This window comes from Gallinula chloropus (assembly GCF_964237585.1).
Source record: "Gallinula chloropus genome assembly, chromosome: 4".
NCBI lineage: Eukaryota > Metazoa > Chordata > Aves > Gruiformes > Rallidae > Gallinula > Gallinula chloropus.
Window position 1 is genome coordinate 19701023 of NC_140088.1, and position 21705 is coordinate 19722727.

General features: G+C 40.6%; 1 protein-coding gene across 1 annotated transcript in view; it reads left to right on the top strand.

The window, feature by feature from the left end:
• Nucleotides 1–14702: 14702 nt before the first annotated feature.
• CPT1A (carnitine palmitoyltransferase 1A) overlaps nucleotides 14703–21705 on the top strand; it is a 28088-nt gene continuing 21085 nt past the window's right edge. Inside the window, exons 1-7 of the mRNA XM_084262658.1 lie at nucleotides 14703–14711; nucleotides 14843–14997; nucleotides 16088–16227; nucleotides 16624–16795; nucleotides 19857–19958; nucleotides 20645–20782; nucleotides 21603–21680. Coding sequence (XP_084118784.1) covers nucleotides 14857–14997; nucleotides 16088–16227; nucleotides 16624–16795; nucleotides 19857–19958; nucleotides 20645–20782; nucleotides 21603–21680 — 771 coding nt within the window. The 5' untranslated portion in view covers nucleotides 14703–14711; nucleotides 14843–14856. The remainder of the gene's footprint in view (nucleotides 14712–14842; nucleotides 14998–16087; nucleotides 16228–16623; nucleotides 16796–19856; nucleotides 19959–20644; nucleotides 20783–21602; nucleotides 21681–21705) is intronic.

Below are 21705 nucleotides of genomic sequence, written 5' to 3' on the forward strand. Positions count from 1 at the left end.
AAAGCAGTATTATATTGCTTAATGGTTAAATGGCATCTGCAAGTGTTCACTTTCCAATGAGACTGTAAAGTCTAGCTAGTTTGATGGAGCACTGGAAAGGTATGCTTATTTTATTTTATGAACTCTAATCAAAACCTATGACATGTCCTGAGTGATCTTTTTGCAATTCCTTAATTGAAGAATTTACAAACAAAATCCTTGTCCACTAAAAAGTGAATACTCAGTTCTAAAAAATTATGTTGCTTAGGAGAAGGACATAGTGATTTTCTCAGAGTGTCTTTCTGCTGTTGCAGTCACTGATGCACACCGTATGTTCTCTCCTAGATCTGACTGCTACAGGTTAGGCAGAAAACCCTGTTGACCACACAGTCAAGTGAGGCTAGCAGTACCCATTTTATTGGTTAAAATAAAACAGGGTAAGCCGTGGCAGTTCACTGTGTTCTGTTTAAATATCTGATGAATTGCTACTGTACCTTCATAAGAACATATGTAAGAATGGACAAAGATCAAGCCAGATCAAAGTCTGAGACATTCCTGGGCTGGCAGAGCTTGGTGTTACTCAATATAATAACAGTGGCTGGGATAGGTGACTTAAAGCAACTAAGGGGTTGGGAGACAGGAGTGGTCTGGAACATGAAAAAGGAGGATGTGGCAAAGCATAGGCATTATTTGTGGTATGTGAAATCACTCAGTGATTGTCACTGGTCAGTATTAAGCACTACAGTTTTGGTACACTTTGTTCTTACCTGTCTAAAAATGCTACATTTTGGAGCTGGTCTTCAGGTCACTTACTACTGATGTTTTGCCACTCAGGCGCTCAGTGGCAAGTTGCTATGGGATACTGACTCGACCTGTGCTTACAATTTAAGTATGAAGTGGAAGCCTTCATTTTGAGATATCATGCAGGAAATGTGAACTAAAAAAGAAAAATAATTAAAAAGCAGACTTGTTCCTGTTTAAAATGAAACTGCAGTGGTTGGTTAATTAAAAAAAAAAATTCTGTGAAAGGGCTGCTGAAGGAAGTTTCGGGCCATAAACGATTTTCAGTCCTGAATTAATTTAAAAAAATATCTACCAAAACATAACAAAAAAAAACCCCAAATCGTACTGGAGATATTCAGGTTTCTAGACCAGATCCAGGTTTAAGGCACAGTGCTTGGCCAACTTTAAAATCTGATAGAAAATAGACAAAAGTAAAAAAAAAAAAAAACTAGACAGGTATACTACAAAGAAAGCATGTTGCATGAACAAAAGCCAGGAAGTCTTGAAGGTCTGGAGTAAGATAACCGGATGTATTTCATTTGAGGCCTACATGTCCACTGTGGTAAGCTGAAATTATTTTGATCTGCCAAGGCAGAGATAAATGTGACCTGTCATTGGTTATTTTAATTTCTTTGGATAACAAGGATCAGAATTCATTACTAGGGAGATCTTACAGCACCAAGCACATTTAGAAATTAAAAATATGTTATTTATGGTGGGGGGGAGGGGGAAATTGACTTACCTTTGCTAAACAGTGAAAGGTTGCTAGGAAAGTACAGGCCACGCTGCAGTCCTGCAGATGACTACAGTCACAGCCATGAAAGGCAGAATCACCTTATTTCCTTAGCTGAAAAAATACGGTTAGCAGTGGAGATAGAGCACTTTAGCAGTGCATGGTGCCACAATAAAAGATGCACTACGTTTTTATTAGGATGGTCTTAGAGAAGTATCTCACTTGCTCCCTGTGGGTTAATGGGCGACTAGAACCTGACCCTAGGCATCTGTGTCAGGACCCCTGGGAAATACTCAAAGGATTGTCTGTAGGGTTTACACCTGCCAGTTAAACAGCCAAGTGAGGCTTGGCTAAGTTGAAATCATTGCAGCCTTATGTAACGCAATACTTCCCATGTCTTTCTAAGGTTAGCTGCAGGGAGCCTAGAGTCATGTTAAAGCAAGCACTCTATCTTGGTGCCCCTTAATTCCTGACAGCTTGCACAATGATTTGGAGAACAAAATAATTATACTAACAACTGTTCCCAGCTGACTGACTCCCCCCTGATTACTGTGTAGATGAAAATGTTGCCTGGGGACTAAGATATGTATGAAACTCCTGGTAGAATGATCAAAAGCAGATTTGGTTTATTATTTTAATATATCAAATGTAAAAGGCACCTGGAATATAAAAAAACCCACCCCAAAACTAAATAACATTTTAGGTTGTCTTTGTGTGTAATGAAAAAAATACAGATTATTTTTTCTTTTTCAGTTATGAATTACCTTCTGATAACCATCCAAATTAAATTCCTATCTGCTATGACTAAAAATACGTAGATACAAAGGCTGCTGAATCTGGGGGTGTAGCTGGGGTTTTATTCTTTTGCTTTCTTTCTCTCCCTAATAGTTCTTAATTCCTCTTCTTTTTCTTCTCCTCCTCCCTTCACTTTCTTCTAGGCCTCATATTTCCTTTTGAAAGGATAATATCTTCATGAAATTGTATCATTAGGCAAGTACACCAGAAAATTCTGACCAGAAGTGTTGCAGAGCTTTTTCAATGACATTGACAAGAGCAAGGGAGAGGCTTAGTTTGTAGCACCAACACTTCTGTTTGTGTGCTTTGGAGTCTCCAGCCACATCTTGTGAAATGCAGCAGGCAGAAGTGTGTAGCTGGGTGGATCTACTCATGAAGGAAAAAATGTATGAATCCCAATTAATAGTTCCAACTGACATCACTGCTGTCTGAGAGCCCGTGACTTCCTCTTGGGATAGAGCAGTCTTCCTGCTGTTATGCTGGAATCGGTAGTAATTATAGTGGTGAAATCATCAGATACTCAAGCTCTGAGCTCTTGAAAGAGAAATTTGGGAAGTAATAATTTCAAATTGAGTGCCACTCTGTCCTGAGACCGACGTGTGTGCTTTTGCTTGAATTACTTCCATGATTTTGCATTTTTTAAAGGAATGCAATCTCATCTGCTGAGATGTACTGAATGTACTCATTTCCTTCAAATCCCAGTACTTGCCGGAGCAGTGGGCCAGCCGGTCCTTCCCAGGGAGGCCATCTTGGCTCCACGGCCACGCCCCAAACAGGTGCCTCACGTGCAGCGCTTCCCCAAGGAGCGCCTTTGCCCCCACACGTTTACCCCCGAGGGACTTCTCACAATCCCTCGAGCTTCCTTTCCCGGGACGGCTGTGACGCCATGGCGATCGCGCTTCGCGCTGCCTCCGTAAGCCAGCCTACCTCAAACTCCCATCCTCTCCCCACCTCAACTTCCACCTCGGGTCCCACAGAGCCCCAGCCTAGCCCAGCCCCGCCTATCTGTGCCCGCCTGTGCCTCCTCCCCTGCTCCGTCCCGGGCCCACCCCCCTGCCGCCGGCAGCCAATGGGGGAGCGGGCGGCAAGCCCGGCTCTAGCGGGGTGTGTGAGGGAGCGGTCACTGTCTCACTCGTGTTTCGCTTGTGCTGCTGCGGGTTGCGGCCGGCTTGGCTTCCCCCGACCGAGCGCCGGTAACAGCCTTTCTCTCAGCAGGTGAGTGGGAGGGGGACCCGGTCGCCGGCATCGGGTCCCGAGCAGGTGAGAGGCGTGGGTCCTCGATCGCCGGTTTTCCCGGTGCGGCCTTGGATTAGATCCACCGCCTGCAGGCGGTAGGTTCCGGCCGTCCCAGTGGACGGGGTAGGGAGGAGCGGCAGCGCGCCGTGAATCAGCCGGACGCAGAGGACAGCGTCCTGCCTCTCCATCCCTCCCCCGCCCCGCCCGGGACGCTCCCGCAGCGCGCTGGCATCTTCACTGGGGCGGAGGGAGAACGAGACAGGGTTCGGGGGGACCGGCTCGGCTGGTCTGGGTTTAGTCTTATTACGCTTTTCATTAGGGGGAGCACGATGTTCTGTGGTAAATCTGCGCGTTCACCGTTTCCTAAGCGGGGCTTATCCTTGCTGGAGGAAAGGATGAGAACGCAGGGAGGGTGTTGGGAGCGGGGCCAGTCCCCAGGCGCGGGGTGGTGGGGGGCCGGCCCAGCCGGGCGGGCGTGGGAGCGCCCCGGGAAGGCACGGTGGCCTTGGCGTGTCCTGCTCGGCTTTCCCGAGCTCGAGGGTTAGTGCGTTACTGCCGCAGATCGGGGAGGGGACGGGGGCAGGGCAGGCAGCGTTGCGGTTACTTATGCGGGATGACTGACCAAACGTACGCCGTGTAAAGCAAGGCGGCATCGGTGGCCCGCAGCATCGCGGGATAGTGGAGCTGCTTTGGCCCGTTACCAGGACGGGTGTCGGCTCTGTGGAGGTGTGCAGACGGCTTGGTATCGGTAGAGGGTTTTCAAATGTCCATAAACTTGAGTGCCAGTGTGTGATAAAGCCTTGTCCGTATGCTGATGTGGTTGCAGGCTGTGAGACATACACAAACCGCAGTCAATGCAAACTGCGTTTGAGATATAGAGAGAAAACATTCTATATTTTGTTCACGGTGCGGCAGGTTTACTGGGTGAGAATGCTAATTAGACTTGCTGCAAAAAGTAGATTTGAGATTTTTGCAGCATCTCAGAAGTCCATTTTCTTGCCTTGTTCCCACACAGCTTTCATATTTTGCACTGTGTTTTCTGGTTTAAATAGAAAAAACAGCCTAAAATACTACACCAGTTATAACAGATCTATACCAGTGTTGATGAAATTAACAGGAAGCACCTCTTCTGGAAAGAAAGAAGTGCAAAGTAGGATCGAAGCAAATGTCTCCTTCTTCATCTTGCCTGGCAGTTTGTCAGCACTCAGAGGACAGTATTACTGAAACTCTGCGGTCTAGAGATTACTGTACAGAAAACTACTTGCTTCCTTACCACCTTTGTAGGAGTGTTACATTGAGAATGGGGAAGTTCTAAAGCCTTCGTTCTCCTGAAGTAATTAAGTATTTGTGAGTGTCTGGCTTCTTCAGTTTCCAGATCTACAAGCTGGTTTGTGTGTTTTCTGACCATTGTGAATGGATGCTATTTAAAATACACATATGTAGTAGACTTCAGTGGCCATTCACAGGTTCTTTTCCTGTTGTAAGCATATCGATATACTGATTTAAACTAATGATTACCGGTTTATAATAGCACGGGTGATACCATAGGTAAGTACAGTGTGGATCTCTGTTAGTTTAGGAAACGTGACTTTATGTGATTGCGCAGGTATCGGGCTTTGTCAGAGCTGTGACTTGGTTTGCAAGGTCTGAAGGCTCTTGAAACTTCTGGGGTGTTAACAGCCTTGCATCAAGAGCCTCTTCCCGGAAGAAAACACTATTCTTGGTTGAAGAAAACTGTACCTTCGAGTGAAGCGCCGAGCAGCAGAACAGAAGCTGTTAAGTTGCGCAAGCCAAGCACGCCCTGTTTCCCCCCCTCCTGACTCTGAGACATACTTTCGTTACTTTGAGGCATACTCCCTTCGTTACTTGCGGCCCTTCTCTTTGGAAACTCTTCGTTCGGCGTTGGCAGTGCGGTGCAGAAGAGCCTGGGGCGGCTGGGGGTGCCGGTAGTGCGGGGCGGGGCTGTCCCCGCCGCAGGCCCGGCTGTTGTTGGCCTGCGCGGCGCTGCGGCGGCGCGACCTTTCACCCACTTCTCGGGAGCGGTCACGTGGCACGCCCGGGGCGGTGGGGGGGCTCCCCGCGGAGGCCTACCCGCCCCGCGCCCCGCAGTGATGATCCGCGGAAGCAACGCGCCGGTGCGCCCCGCGTTCCGTGTGCGCTGCCGGCAGGGCAGCCAAAGCGTCGAATGGCCAGCGCGACTGGCTGCGGAAAACCTCGGGTAAAAGGCACCGTAAGCGAACGCTTGCGTTTCAGGAAGCGAACGAACTTCTCTCGTTTCGGGTGTTTCAGTATTCCAGACCCAGTGTCTTTGTCCTGCAGCGTGCCGTAGCACAGCCGGAGCTCCACGTGTTCAGAAGAAAAGGGAAAAAAATCCCCCATCTAAATGACTGGAAAGCATCCCTCTTTTACCAAGTCAGGCTTAACTTTGAAAGCTCAATTTAAATGTGTGCAAAATATTCGGAACTGGCTTGTCACTCCTCCAACCTTGTACAGAGCTTTCAACCTTGCACAGTAAACGATCATTGAAGTACTGTGAAAGCATCCCCTTCAGTTTGGCTTCGGTCACCAAACACTGTCCGTTTTCAGGATCTTCAGAATGCTAAAATGTGGCATCTTGCATGCATCATGAAAGCCCTGCCATTCCAGAAGCATTACAGGGAAGATAACTCTTCTTTACTGCGTGAGCGCAGAAGCTCAGTGCAAAGGGAAGGAGAAGAAATAAAACTCCTATAAACTAAATGCCTGCCCGTGTCTTTTATGGCAATATTAAAAAGATGGACTTAGAGCCTAACTTTTTGGGGTGGGGGAGGTTTCTGCATGTTACGGTAATGCAGCGTTTTAGTTTTGTATGCTTATCTCAGCAAGCTTATTCTGAATTTCTAGAATTCAGAGGAGGTAGTTTGCTGGGATGTGTACAATATACTGTGTATTGCAATAGATACTAGAATAATCTAAGAGCTCTAGGAACAGTGTAGCGTGTCCTAATCTGTATAGGGTAAAACCCCATAAATAGGACAGCTGTGAAAGTTTCTGTTGTGATTACAGCTCTGTAGTATATAGCTATTTTGGGGGGGGCTGGGGGTTTTTTGGTCAGATTTTTGGGGGGTGCATTGGGGTTTTTGGTTTGGTTTTTTATAAGTGTATGTTTTGGTACCATCTTTTACAGGATCATGCTTTTTGGGAAGAGGAGGGAGAGCATATGATCCAGAAACTGTAGAGATTAATATTCCTGTTAGCCTAGTAACTAACACATTGTGTGCTATAGCCAGTTTCCTCTACCAAACTGTCTCTAATCTGACCAAGTGAGAAGGCAATTCCAGGAGAAAAGCCACAGATGGTGAAAGTAGTATCTTCTGTGAAATCTTCATAGCATCTGTGATGGCTGTAATGGGATTTTAAAGCCTGCAGGGAAACACTTGAATGTCTTAAACTGAAAGCTGAAACTAGCATTGCAGTCTGGCCTCCGAGATCACCTTGCTCGTTGCACTAGCCAGCCATCGCCAGTTTGAGCCCTCAGAAATGGTGGAGTTACGTGTAGCAGCTGATTTTTCTTTCACTCCATGGTTTGTCACGATCTTGGACCTGTTACATAAAAACAGATTGATCCAGATAATACATTCATGCAGTGTAATGGAAAACAAGTGTTTCAGAACTGTTGTGGCTGTTCTCTCCATTGCCGTCAGTTTTTCTGCAATGGTTCTGGTCTGATCCACTCCCTTGGAGTGGGTGAAAGCTGTGAGTGGATCAAAGCTCAAACTGTTTTTCCTGACTTCCTGTTTCAGAGCTGCGACTGAGTGCCAGCCGTCGCGGCAGTGTGATGTCTGTTAGAGGCTAGCAGCACTGGAATGAACCTGCCCCTCCGTGTGTCCTAGCCTCTTCGAGATCCCAGCTGCACTGAGCTTGTGGGATAGAAGATTTATGTGTGACAAATAAATCTCAAGTCTGCTTTTAAGGAAGACAGCTGTTCAGGTATGCTTACCTTGCATTTGTTGGTTTGTTGTTACCTCTTTCCTATATGCTCATTCCTCCCATTTGCCACTGCAGAAGGGGATAAAGAAATTGGTCCAAGGTTCCAAAGGAGGTGCCTGCAAAGGGTAGCTAATATTCACCCACAGGAGATTCTGGAAAGCTGCAGGGGACTGGACACAAGCTGATAGGTTTGTGATTGGAACAGCAAGTTACTGCTAACTCCTTAGCTCTTCTGATTTCAGACTGTCTGCCATGGATGAGGTTTACAGTGGGTCCCAGTGCTGCTATATGTGAGCAAAGATATGTATTAAATTCTCCCTCTTGGCTTGACCTGCTGCACTTGTTGAGTTTTTAGACGTGAGAGCCTTTAAGACCTGGCAATTCCAAGGAACCAGAGCTGTCAGTTCTAGGTGAGAGTGGGAAGGATTGTAGGCAATGATTAGCAATAATCAGAAATGAGATCTTGACACTTAAAATGGTAGCTGTTGGCTGCTGTCTTTTTCTAGGTGGCTTAAATCACCACTTTGGTTATGGCATAGCAATTTTATTTTGGGGACCCTGTGTGAGAGAACTGATACATAAACAACAGAGTTAGCTTTTAGGAGGCTTAAACTGGACTTGGCATATGCCAGTCATAGCTAAAATAGTGAGAGAGAATCTGTCAGTTTAACTTTGTTTCTGTCTGATCAACTAATAATTGATTGAATACTATGAGTATTAAAGGAGAATTAATTAAAATTATATTCTGTTTTATTTCTATAAGGTAGTCATTAGATTCACCTGAGAAGCCCTGTTGAGTGAATGTAATCCACATGACTTGCATAGAAATCATTTGGCTTCACTCTTCTTAAACTTCTCTTAATGATTTTGTGTCTGTAGATCATTAATCATTGTAAGGTAGGTTATTGGTAAGACTTGAGAGCAGCAAGTATCAGAGTCTTTATATACTGAAGCATGATTAAATGTTATTGAAGGTTAGTGTGCAAGGAAGCTATTTAGAAGTAGTCAAGTGAATAACAGTGTCTAGTTAATCTTTATAGTAAGTTCAGAAGTCAGCACCTGATGGAATATCACGTGAACTATGAATAAGATCTCTATTCTTTCTAAGGTTTAAATATCTTGTTAACTTTTTGTAGAAGTGTATTATACATTCAAAGAAACAGATACAAGAGAGACTGAGCAGTCATTTTGGTCTTATGTTTAAATGTTTGAGCTTTATATTTTATACTGTTTACTGAAGATTTTATAGATAAAAAACTCAATTTTCTTTGAAAGGTGTAACACTAGACACCTTTGATCTTTCTTTGGATTTCTGTTGAAGTGAAGGCTTTTTCTTTAGCTTTAACTTTGTTCAGCTGTGCATCAAAGGAGCACCAGATGCACATGAGTAGAAGTGTATTTTGCATCCTTTAGGCATTCTCTGGTTAGCTGCCTTACTTAATTGACTCTAGTATTAGAGCAGAATATTGGTATTTATGGGGGGTAGTGGTGGCGAAGCAGTCATTCACATAAGAGCAGAGCTGCTGAGTCCTTGTTGGCTGCTGCTGTGCAGCATATACTTTAGTGTCTGAAACTAATTTATAGCAAACTCCATGAAAATGCTTTACTTGAAGTCATATGAGTTTTATTATTGGCAATACAGGCTACAATTATTGTTTTCTTTAGATATATATATATATATATATATGTGTAATGTTAAATTCCAAGGGCTCTTTTTATTTTGTACTGTTTTCCAACATACCACTGCAGTATATATGGCATTTAAGGTCAGCTCCAGAAACCTACTTGCTGCCTTAAGACTACCAGACTCTTGGACAATGCAGTGGTGTTTAAAATACCAATGTACAGCAATTTAAAAGACTTGAATAATGACAAGTGGCATTGTTTATGGAAGTTTACAAGATGGGAAGTGGAGAGAGATACCAGTTGAAAGTACATTAGAACAAATTTTAGTTAAAGACCTAGAACTATATTAAGATTTCAACTTAAAGCTAGCCACCTTGAACTCAGAAGGTCTTGGGGAACCAAGCAAATGCCTCGCCATCTTTGCCCCCAAACCAGTTTATTTCAAAAAGAAAATAAAGTTTCTGCTTTGAAAGATTTCTTTTTGAAGAAGACTGGACCCAGCACTGACCCCTGGGGCACATGGCTACCTGCAGGCCCCCGACTAGACTTTGTGCCTCTTATCACAACCCTCTGAGCTCTGCCCTTCAGCCAATTCTTAGTTCACCTCACTGCCCACTCACCTAACCCACACTTCCTAAGCTTAACTATGAGGATGCTGTGGGAGGGAGTATCAAAAGACTTACTGAAGTCAAGGTAGACATCCACTGCTTTCCTCTCATCTACCCAGCTAGTCATGCCATCATAGATGCCTGTTAGATTGATCGTGATTTTCCCTTGGTGAAATCACTGAGGTTTTAGTTATGCTGGGTTGTGTGGGTAATGCTTCTCTCTGGTTTTCCTCTGCATTTGCTAACTTGCTTCCTTTGCAGCAAAAAGAACTATAGATGTGAAAACTACACTTAAACATCTCACTCTTTTGCAGTGGATGTTTGTAGCTCTGCCAAGGAAAAATGGCAGGGTTTTCCCTATTCCAAGAGGAATGGGAAATTTGGAGAAAAATGGATCACTTGAGCTGAAGATTGTATGGGAAGCAAATAGCTAAGATGAGTTCTAGGATAAGGGGTCACATGGATAGCCCCTTAAAGCAGAGGAGGTGCTTTTTGTAAGGTGGAGGTAGTGACTTCAACTGTTTTTAGCACTATCATTTTATCTGTATAAACCTTATGGAGTCTATGAGACAGATGCATATTCAGTGGCATTTCCAAACATAACTGCTTAAGGAATTAATACCTTGCTTTGTGCAACGTACTGTAATACATTTAACTTTTGTATCATGCCTTGGTGCTTTTTAAGATGCACTTGGTAATTCTTTCACTGTCTTTTAGACATTGTGTTATGTGCTTCAGAGAGACATAATCACAACTGACTTCTTGCATGCATGACTAAGTGGAAGCATCCTGCACATGGGATCTGTTTGAGCTTCAGATTTTCCAGATCTGAGGCCCTCATCTCCTTCCCTGGCTGTAGGAACATGTAAGCCCTAATACAGAGTTGACTGTTCAGTGTCTGCAATCTGAAATCATAAGGTCTATGAGTTAAACCTCGGTCTTCGTAGTGTAATTATCCTGAAACCACAAAAATAGTGGTCAGAGGAGGCTTTATGCGTAGCAGTCATAGCAGTGTGGGTTTTCATCAGGTCAGTCGGGGCTTAGGCCTTCTAGTGTGCAGTGTGTTTTCTTGACTTAAAAGTGACATCCGATCTAGAAGTACTTGTTTATAGCGATGGGAAAAAACTGTGTTTTGGGTGGCTCAAGCAGAGGTATGAAAAGGGGAGAAAGATCTGCAGATATTATAGCATGTTTGAATGGAAGTAAAACTAGAAAAGAGTAAGGGAAAGGTACCTATCTCAATTAAAAGAAAAAAGAAACCAAGTGTATTTTTTAAGAGACATTAATATCCTGAGAGAACACTGAAAGGGACGAAAACAGCCATTTCTGATCATTTTTAAAAATTACTGTGCTTGTCTTTTTTGTTTCTCTCACGGCCAAACTGCAAAGAAAGTCAGAAGCTTTCATTTATGGCTCTCTGTTGGGAATGAGGTTAATTAGTATATGCTGTACAGAAATACTTTGCAGACCAAAATGCCTGAAATAAGTTCTTGTTTCAGTGTTAGTTAGCCCACTGATGTGGGTGTTGCCTTACAAACATTGGCAAGTCAAGTTTATAAGTCTAACGCATGCTCATTTGGCCTGTGCCCTTTTACCTACTTTGCTAGCGAGCATGTGACAGCAGAGGAATGCAAAGGAGGGGAAGTGTACAGCAGCTAATGATTAAATTGGCCTTTAAGGAGGAAAATAAGTATTCAAAGAAAGGGACTTCAGGAAGTCTTTGATGTTCAGACATCATAATTCAGAACAGTCTTAAAGGCTTACAGTTCTCTTAAGTAAAAGAAAAGGGTAGGAAAAGAAACCATTTGATTGTTTCACATCAAGTAATACAATCCTAGAACTAAACTTGTCTTTATATTCAGGGCTTGTTTATTTGATTCAGGATTAATTCTTAGTGGATTAATACTTCTTCATTTAGAAGTAAGGAATATTTTCCCTATTGAAGCTTATTTGATTTTTTGGGCATGCTGAGATTTAATTCATTAAAATACCGGCTTGGCTGTTGATGGTTAATGCTATTTATAATCTTTTCTTCCCTTGCACAGTAGAAATGCATGTGCCTAAAAAAGGAAGGTTTCCTAAAATTCTTTTCCCCTGTTTCTGAAAAAAAAAAATAGATGCAAATTCCCAGGCTGAGAAGTCACAGGGGCATTGAGCAGTGATAGAAGCTAGTTCATCTTGTGCTTAAGACATTGGGATTCCAGAATGCAAAACTCCATGCGTGAACTGGAGAACCTATTGGCCCTTCTTGAGACATACCCAGTTTCCAGTTCTCCAATATGGGGATATAGTTAGTTTTGTTGTGGTATTTTTTTCTTTTAATCCCAGTCTTAATAGAACTGCTAAACATATGATGAATTTTTAACTTTTAAGTGCTTTTTCCCTTTTGAAAACCCTCTTGAGTCCAGGGTATACCATGTGTTGTTGCTACTTGTCTTTTTTTTATTGCTCTCTTGCAGTTTTGGTCTCAGTGTCAAACTGGTGATACACAATTTCAATGAGTGAATGGACTGAAAGTCAGCTGACTTTGACTTCCTGATGCTTGTCTACAGCATAGCCCCTATGAATAAGCAGTTGTTAGTGATGGAGTCATTAAGTATTACGAATTTTAGTTGTTACTGTTGTCCCAAATCTGGGGGTTCGTTTACTCGGTGTGCAACACACCAGTACACACAGAGAGCAGAGGTGTTTCGTTGCACATCAATGCAGATATGGGTGCCTGTCCCAGGCCAGCACACTGAAGCTCCAAACCAGGGGATATTTATGCACTTGGGATTAATATATTCATGTTTCTACTACATATGTATTATTTATCATTGTGTGATTGGTTAAAGGGTTGTCACTTTGTGCTCATGCCTGCCCCTTCTTTCCAGTCAGTGGTGTAATTAGGGTGGGTAGTCCATGGGTCAGCAGTCAGGATCTCTCCTATTGGAATAACCTTTCCCCCAGTTTTGTCCTCCTTGGGCAGTGTTCAGCGGTTCTTCAAGGTTTGTTGGTCAGACTGACAGTGTTTCAGTTACGCCTCTTATGTCCTGACAGTCACATACATTGTTTAGATAAGCATTAACCAGCACGGGGTAGGGCTGTACAATGGGCATCTTCAGCAGCAATAGTCTTGGTTCAGATTACACGCTGCACATCGTTTTGCTGTAACTTTACTAGGGCATACAGTGTTGATGAGCATTAGTTGTCCTTCTGGAAAAACAGAAGCATGGTTCACCCAGGAGTCAAGGTCTGAGCAGTGACTGATGGATTTGAAGATCTGTGAATTGCCATCAGCCACTGTAGCAGTAGTTACATTGCAGAGGTTGATCATTGCAGGCTGTTCTAGGGATAGGCAGTTTAAATATTGCAAACAGTCACTACCTACTGATCAGCAACCTTACGAGATGCTGTGCAAGAGCATTTACCTTGTTCATTTCTGCCTAACACTCCTTTTCTATGTTGTGTATTTATTTCTTAAGCCTACAATTACTGCAATATTCCCAGTGTTTACATTCCCTAGTTGTCTAGTCACATGTCTTTGCACCCCTTCTTTGTGCTTCAGATGACTTTGACACAGTAGAATATTTACAGACTAAAGGAGCAACATTGCAGTCATAATGAACTGCTTTTGAAGTGCCCAGCTGAACTGCACAGGTTAGTCTTCACACACAGTTTAACAGGAGATGAATGTCAACTAGAATCTAAGTTTAATTATGAAACATAAGTTTCAAGTCTGCAAAAGAAACATAAATTTAGGCCTTTAGGAGTCAAAAGGCATGAAGTAGTTGTACTTTCTTTCGCGTAAATAGAAATTGCAATGCAACCTTAAAATGCTTAGTATTGATAAAGTTGTGTTTTGTAAAAATGTGAAATTAAAACTTACCCTAGAATCCTGACCAATGGATGGGATTATGAATTCTTCTGCTTTTTTGCCTGACTTCTAAGAGGATGTTGTTTGTAGGATTATGCACAGAAGTTTTGGTAACCAGTTAAATGAATGTGGAAAAAAGCTTTTGGAATCTTAGTGGTCTCCTCAGGAATATGTAGTTTGGACCATATCTGTTTCATATATAGAGCCTGTATGAAATAAATCTGTGTTCTGATTGTAAGTGCTCAAACAACCTTACTCTGAATTAATAATGAGTAGGGATAACTCCCAGGATATTTATGTAGCAATGCTGGTTATGGAAAGAAAGAAGTTATGAAGATGAGCTAATAAGTAAGATAGTGAGTAATACAGTTAAATTGGAGTTGGGTGTATACTCGGACAGAGTTGAAGCATAATCATATAGAAAGAATCAGTTATGTTCTGTTTTAAATTCCAGTGGTTTTTACTTGAGCCTGTATCCTTGCCCATTATGATGGGTTTTGTCTATATTGGCACTGTTGTTGATATTTGAATAGCTAAATTGAGCTGCAGTTTGGTTAAATTTCCTCTTGATTTCAGAGTTGTTTATGTAAACGTCACTTTTCTGGTTTGTTTTCCTCAGCTCTGTGTAGTTTTGATTTTGCACTTATTTACCATTCAGAACTCAGAGCCAGAGGGACTATAGTGTCTTATGGGTGTGACTAATCAACTTCAAATCCAGAAATGAAAAAAATTTCAGAGGAAGATATGGCCAGAAATGGCTCTCTTTTGCTAGCTGAGGTGAAAACCTTAAATACCATTTTCTACAATATGATGAAAAAACCCCAACAAACCAAAACAAACCACAAAACATTTTCTCAATCTCCTTTGTGCAATACAGAGGGAGATGATATGTACCTGCAAAACGCTTTTTCTGCATATTATGGCTTTAATTTTCTGCTTTGCTTGAATGTTTGTATATTGCAGATCTATATGATACTTGGTTTCCTGCCGTCCTGCCAAAATAAGTTACATGAGTGTTTTGCTTCCATTTTCAGCTGTTGTGGTTAGAAGAGGTACCTTCATTTACATACTGGACTCTCAAACTGAAGTGCTTCTAAGCAAGTAGATTGTAAGGAAGAGCAACTACGTATGTAAACTTTGAAATACTCACCAAATATTTACCAAAATTACTTCATAGAAAATATCTTGCTAGAAATTTAGTACCTCCTACTTCCTTTGAACACAAAGGAAATAACTTAAACTTTTGCTTTTTGACAGAACTCTCTCTGAAAATGGCAGAAGCTCATCAAGCAGTAGCTTTTCAATTCACAGTAACTCCAGATGGGATTGACCTGCGGATGAGCCATGAGGCACTCAAACAAATTTACCTATCGGGTGTCCATTCATGGAAGAAAAAGTTCATCAGATTCAAGGTATTGTAAATTAGTCAAGCTCACCAAACCTGAGGGGTATTTATTGTTTTTATAGATTTATTGTGGGTTTTTTTAGGCAAAACTTGAAAATATTTTTTTTTTGCCTTTATGGCAAATGAAATTCCATACTGTGAAAATCTTCTGTGGGTTTTAGTTAGGGCAGGGGATACTGAGGAAAGTAGCACTGGACGATACTGTAAAGACTGAAAGGGTACATCTCTTTCATTTTTTCTGTGGAAGCAAGATAAAACATGTAAAAATTAAGAATAGATTTAACTTCACTACCTAAAGACATGCTGTGTTATGAAATCTTTTAGCATAAGTCAGAAATATAATCAGTTGTGATTTTTAGTGTTATATCACTGAAAGGTACAAGGCTGCACTCTGGATTCTATGGATTCTTTGCCAAAAATGAATTCTTAAATTAAAGATAACTTTTGCAAAACAGTAAACATTACCTGAACATCTAACTTGTACAACTTATATGAAGTAGTCATGTTTCTGATGAGGTATTTGATATAGATAGTTGTGAATTTGTTTTGTTCTTGGTATCATAAATTGTGGGGTTGGTTTTTTTTAGGAAACTAGATAAGATAAAGGCTATCAGCATCTCTTTCAAAAGCATAATTTTAATAACATTAGTAAAATCTTCTTATAAAACTATGAGAAATTGTTTAAATAATACAAAAATTATTCTGGTTTTCAGTGTCTCGTTGAATAGAATATCTATGCCATGTATTCACTTAGGCCTAAAACTCTGTAACTGGGAATTCTTGAAGTTTTCTTTGTTCCAAAGTTGTTTACTAAATTCAGTATTTTTAATAAGACTTGCAGCAGGATCAGTGTTTGTCCATGAAGCAACTTAAAAATTTTAATTCTTGATATCATCGTGTCAATTTTCTGTAGCAGCCAAACTTAATTCAATTCATTCCCTACTCCCAAGTTAAGCATTATGTAAGAAAATGTTGGATAATCTCAACTTCTTTTTAAATCTAAATGACTTTAATGTGTTGGTTTTTGTTTCTTTCCATGGTAATATGAAGTCAACCACTTTGGTATGAAAAAATTATGTGAAGGCTTTTCTTTCCAGAATGGAATTATCACTGGCGTTTATCCTGCTAGCCCATCTAGCTGGCTTATTGTAGTTGTGGGTGTGATGTCAACAATGTATGCCAAAATTGATCCTTCTTTAGGAATAATAGCTAAAATCAACCGAACGCTTGATACAACGTAAGTAGACTGAAAAGTTACTGTTCCTCTAAAGGAAATCAGTTTTTTTTTGTAGCTGCTCTTAAAGCTAATCCTGTTAAAGTATGTCAGGTTTTTGAACAGTATGTTTATTCCAGGGTAAACCAGATCTATGAGGGTATGAAATAGGTAGGTGGTTATACCAGTATTACTACATTGCTTTCTGAGTATTTGGGAAGCACATTTGGCAACCTCTGTGGCCTTTGATCTTGCTGCATGAGAGGGTGTTTGGAAAGGAGGAGTTTAGGAAAACGCACGAAGCTTGTGTAATAATCTCTGCCTGACTGTAGTACCATTAGACTTGGGTTTGCAGTGTTATGTTCTCTTTGAAAGTTAAACTGACATTAACTGGCACATGCTGGCTTTTGTTTTAAATAGTGGCTATATGTCAAACCAAACACAGAACATCGTGAGCGGAGTGCTTTTCGGCACAGGGCTTTGGGTTGCCCTTATTGTCACAATGCGCTACTCTCTAAAAATGCTGCTCTCCTATCATGGTTGGATGTTCGCTGAACATGGCAAACTTTCTGCAGGCACCAGGTTTTGGATGGTAAGGATATATTGTCTTAACTTGAATCTGGTCTGTATTCAAAGCCCTAAAGGAGAAAATTGTCTAGTTTTTTCCATTGCTTGTGCTTTGTGTCATGGGACAGGAGGCTATTAGGTAGATAATTCTACTAATGACTGTCATCCTTGTGATGCTATAATTAAACTATTCAGGATGGCCTTGTAGAAGGAAGAGTAAGCACCTAAAGAACAACTTAGAAATCTGCCAACGCCTTGGTCTGACTCAAATACACTTTTTTTTTTTCCCCTTTATGTGCAAGTACAGCTTAAAGAACTTGGGCTGCATTATCAAAGAATGTTGTCCTCCCCAGAAAGTGCTACTCAAATTCTTTTTGAAAAGTTAGGATTTCTAGTTATCCCTTCTAAAATTAATCTTACCCTTGAAGAAAATAATATTGAATGTCCCTTCACTTGATTTAGCAGTATGCCTGCAAAATGAGTTGGAGAAAAAATATAAGGTTTGTTACACAGCTTTCACGTAAGGATGATGATCTGGCTCCTATTGATTATATTGTGGTGCTTTGGAACAGGATCCTTTAAAGGATGGTGAGGAAATATACCCATAGGTGCTCTAAGAGATCAAGTGGTTTTTTGTTACTTGGACACGGTTCTTTCAACTCACTTTTGCCAGTGTTGTTGTAGAAATAACTGAAATGCCCTACTATGATAAAAATTGGTCTCTGCAGCCTCAAAAACTAACTGATGTTTGTTAGACTAACAACATGCCATGATTGACTCTGAAACAAGTTCAAGAACCGGTATCCACAATGGTACACTAAAATATAATTTACTGTTGATTTGTTACAAATGAGATTTCTAATTGTTAGCTTCTCCTGGAAGCGGTATCAGGAGCCTCATGACTCGAGTTTGTACAGTACAGGCTCTGAATGGTAAGGCTTTTTGTCAATTGCTTGAAGTTGTAGCTGAGTTTTCAGCATGTCCTACCAGATGGATACTTTAAACTTGTTAGTATTGCCTTATCAACCATAAACAGTATGAGCTGTGATACTACTCACCATGCTTTGTTGTGTATTGTATTTGTAAGTTTTTGTATATCATGTATGTTGCATATGTATTTTGTTGTGTATTGTATTTTATTGTGTATAGTGTGTGTTAAAATGCAGAACGCTGTGAAGGTGTGTGCTCTAATCTATACTTAATATGAAGCTGTATTTTAATACATTATTATTTCTTTACCTTGTCCCAATGAAAAAGAAGACTGGTTTCCCTACAAAAACAGTACCAAGTACCTTAGCTTTCTAGATTTATTTTTTATCTTGCATATTGTGCAATTTCCTGGAGGGTTTTTCCTGTTTGGGGTTGATTTTAGCTGTTTTTCGTGCTGATAAACAGCATGAAAAATGGTATCATGAATCTACTGTCTTCTGTTTAAACAGTCATGCAGATCAGAAAACTGAGCACTCATTTTGGTCACAGTACAATGTGACTTCTCAAGCTGTTTGGAAGTCTGGTGGCACTTTTAGTGAATATCTTTCTTCATCTTATGTCAAATTTCCTGTACAAGGATTAGGGGGAAAACACAAGTATTATTTGTAGTGTTTAAAAAAGTAATAATCTGTCAACAGATGCAGTGCATGCTGGAATCAGACTTTTGCTGTGTCTGCATATGAAGTCAGAGATGCAATTAAGTACGGCCATCTATCAGATCACTTTAATGATCTCAAACTGTTACAAATTCTCTACTGCTATATTACTTGAGAGAAACACTGTGAAATCTGTTTGCTGGTCTTTGTGAGTTGAGCAGGTACTCTCTGTCAGAAGGTAATTTCAGCCTTACCTGGTTTAAGACTTCTGTAATGAAGTTGCCTCCAAGTATGGATCAAGATTTTCTTATGAAAAGCTGAGGATTCTCTTTTTCTTTCTCACCTGGTTGAAAATTTGTCTTGTAATGAAGCATGGCTAGTTTTCATTGGGCTGATCATTGGTTCATCCATGTACATCTGACAACTTTTGATTTGGAGGGAGGTTTTTGCTGCTAATTCTCTGCAATTCGTAATAGTTTTGTGCTGCCTAAACCAACCTCCTCTAGCTGTCCTGACCAAAGAAATGGAGGAGAAGAGGAATCTATTTTAACAAGTATTGTCAGTTGTGGGGGAAAAATTCTAGGAATTGATTAGTGAAATGACACCCTCTGTTTTCTTCAATCTGTTGGTCTGCATATGGTACAGTATATCGGACCAAGATTGGAGCTTGACAATAATGGTTCCAATGGATTATGGGTGTAATACTTGACCTTAATATCATTCTAAAATCATTTCATGTGTGTCACAACTAAGTAGTAGTTATAGAATGCTGCTTCTGTCTTCAGTCTTCCATGGAAAACAGGAGATGCTGTAATGTTTGAAGCTAAGATGGTAGCTGTCATCTCTGGCTTTTTTGTTTCATTGCTGTAACACAAGCATTTGTGTATAACAGTGACATTCTTGCACAACTTCGTATGTACAAATCCTATAGTAGGCAACATCAGTACTCTTACTGATGTTGAGATTTAGCTTTGGAAAACAAACAGTGATTCCAAAGTATAATTATTATTTTTAAAGGTGGTTATAGTTATCTGGGCTCTTTAGCTGAGTGATGGGCTTGATAATGATTCCTGTTTTGAAGCAAAATAGTAGAAACTGCAAAAATACCTATATATAGTAAAAGATCAAGTCGTAGACTCACTTTTTAATTTTTATAGAAGGAAATGCATGAAGAAAAGAAGTGCTAGGTAACTCTGCCTTTATTTTCTGTTGAGATCCAGTTATGCCATTCTTAACAATAATGCCTAATGAATAGAAGATAGTCTGTTAAATCAGGACTGGCTCAGTCAGTCCTTCCACTGTTTCGCCTTTAGGAATTTAGCCCGTGTCGGTTCTTTTTTTCACTTGTGAAACAGAGATAAATATGATAGTTTGCTCAGTTTAGTACAATATAACTTAAAGTGAGAACAAAAGTGAGATACGTTATGCTTTATTACTCTGTCATTTTTCTTTTGTTGAACCTAATAATTTGAGGTGTGTGTTGTTCTTGTTTTTCCTCAGGCACTTGTAAAACTCTTTTCAGGACGTAGACCCATGTTGTACAGTTTCCAGACATCTTTACCGCGGTTGCCAGTGCCAGCTGTTAAGGACACAGTCAGTAGGGTGTGTACATTCACTAATTCATTTTCATCAGTAACATCAATTCTGTATTTCGATAGCCTTAAGGGGTTTTTGCTATTTCTTATGAAAGTATTGCATGGTCATATTAATAATGGTGTAATGGATTAATGCTTCTGCGTAGAAATCAAAATAAAGGCTTTTGCAAACCACTGAAACTGGTGACCATTTGAAGCTGGTGTAATTCATATTGGGGGTGATGTGATATCTGTTGATGTAAGACTATGTATTGAAATGTGATTTCCAGAGCTTTTGAAACTTAGTAGTGACCAGTATGACCCAGAACCTTTATAGCAACATGTGTAATTGGGACAGTGTGTCGCAGAAACTGAAGGTTTGATTTTGAGGTGAAAAAATTCTCCCTACCTGATAGTCAATAAGCAGTCTTTCCCTTTTGAGTGGAAAATGTATCTTTACAAAAGTAGCCTCTTTCCCGTTGTGATTTGCTGACAAATATCCAGAAAAGGATCTCATTTTTGTAGTTTGCAGGCAGATGTTTAGAAGACTCTCTGCTTTTATTTTAACATTGCAGTATTTGTAACTGTCAGAAGGTAATTTGAATGAATTGAGTTTGAATAATCTTTGTCTACTCTTCAAATGCTTTGTTTAAGAACATTGAGAAGCTACATATTAGTTACTGTACTGATGCTGATTCTTCTCCTGGATTCTAGTACCTGGAATCAGTTCGGCCACTTATGGATGATGAAGAGTTCAGAAGAATGGAGGGTCTTGCCAAAGATTTTGCATTTAATTTGGGACCAAGGCTTCAGTGGTATTTGAAGCTGAAATCCTGGTGGGCCACAAACTACGTGAGTAGTCAAATAGGAGGCTTGCTCACTCAAATAACATAACTTAATTTGTTCCCTACTGCCTTTTGGCTTAACTTTCATTCTTTCTTAAATGTAAAAGGCAACTGGAATTGCATTATATTTTTGTGTAATACTTCAGAGTTCTCCTACTTTGGTGTAGAAATAACGTCTGTGATTTAGTAAACAGCATGTAGAATAGAACTTAAAGAATGAATCCTCATTTGGTGTTGGTTATTCTGGAGCAGGTGATTTAGCTTTTGCTGTTATGATTGCTTTTGGAGGTCTGTTTATTTTCTTAAGCTTGATAACAGTGGGTCTGGCTACCCAGGTAGTTTAGAAGAGGACAACTTTTTATTATATTTAGTAGCTGAAGCATATGACACAGAAATAGAGGATTGCAACAATAAGTGGCTTTTACCAAAAAAGAAAACCCAAACTCCAACATCATAGTGAGAACTGTAATGTAATTCCTGTTATCTAACATCCAGCGGTACCCAGTAGCCTCAGCGGAATTAGTCTTGGCAAAGGCCACAAAATATTCAGGAGTTCTGATGCATTTTAAATGTGATCTGAAGATGATGACTTTGTCAGAAACTTGAGAGCTTCAGTTGAATTTTATTCTTTCACCCTTTTTTGGCTGCTTTCCCCCAAGGTTTATTACCAATCAGGTTTTTTGTTTGCCTTTTAAGTAGGGGAGCAAGCTAGCAGGTTCCTTCCTGCTTCTGTATATGATAGGTTGTGTTGTGGGGTCATTAACATATAATTTCCACAGTTTGTTTCTTCTGAGATTTTACTGCTTTTGTTTCCCTTCCTGCTGCAGGTTAGTGATTGGTGGGAAGAGTATATCTACCTTAGAGGACGTGGACCAATTATGGTTAATAGTAACTATTTTGCAATGGTAGGTAAATATTTTAAACACCTTA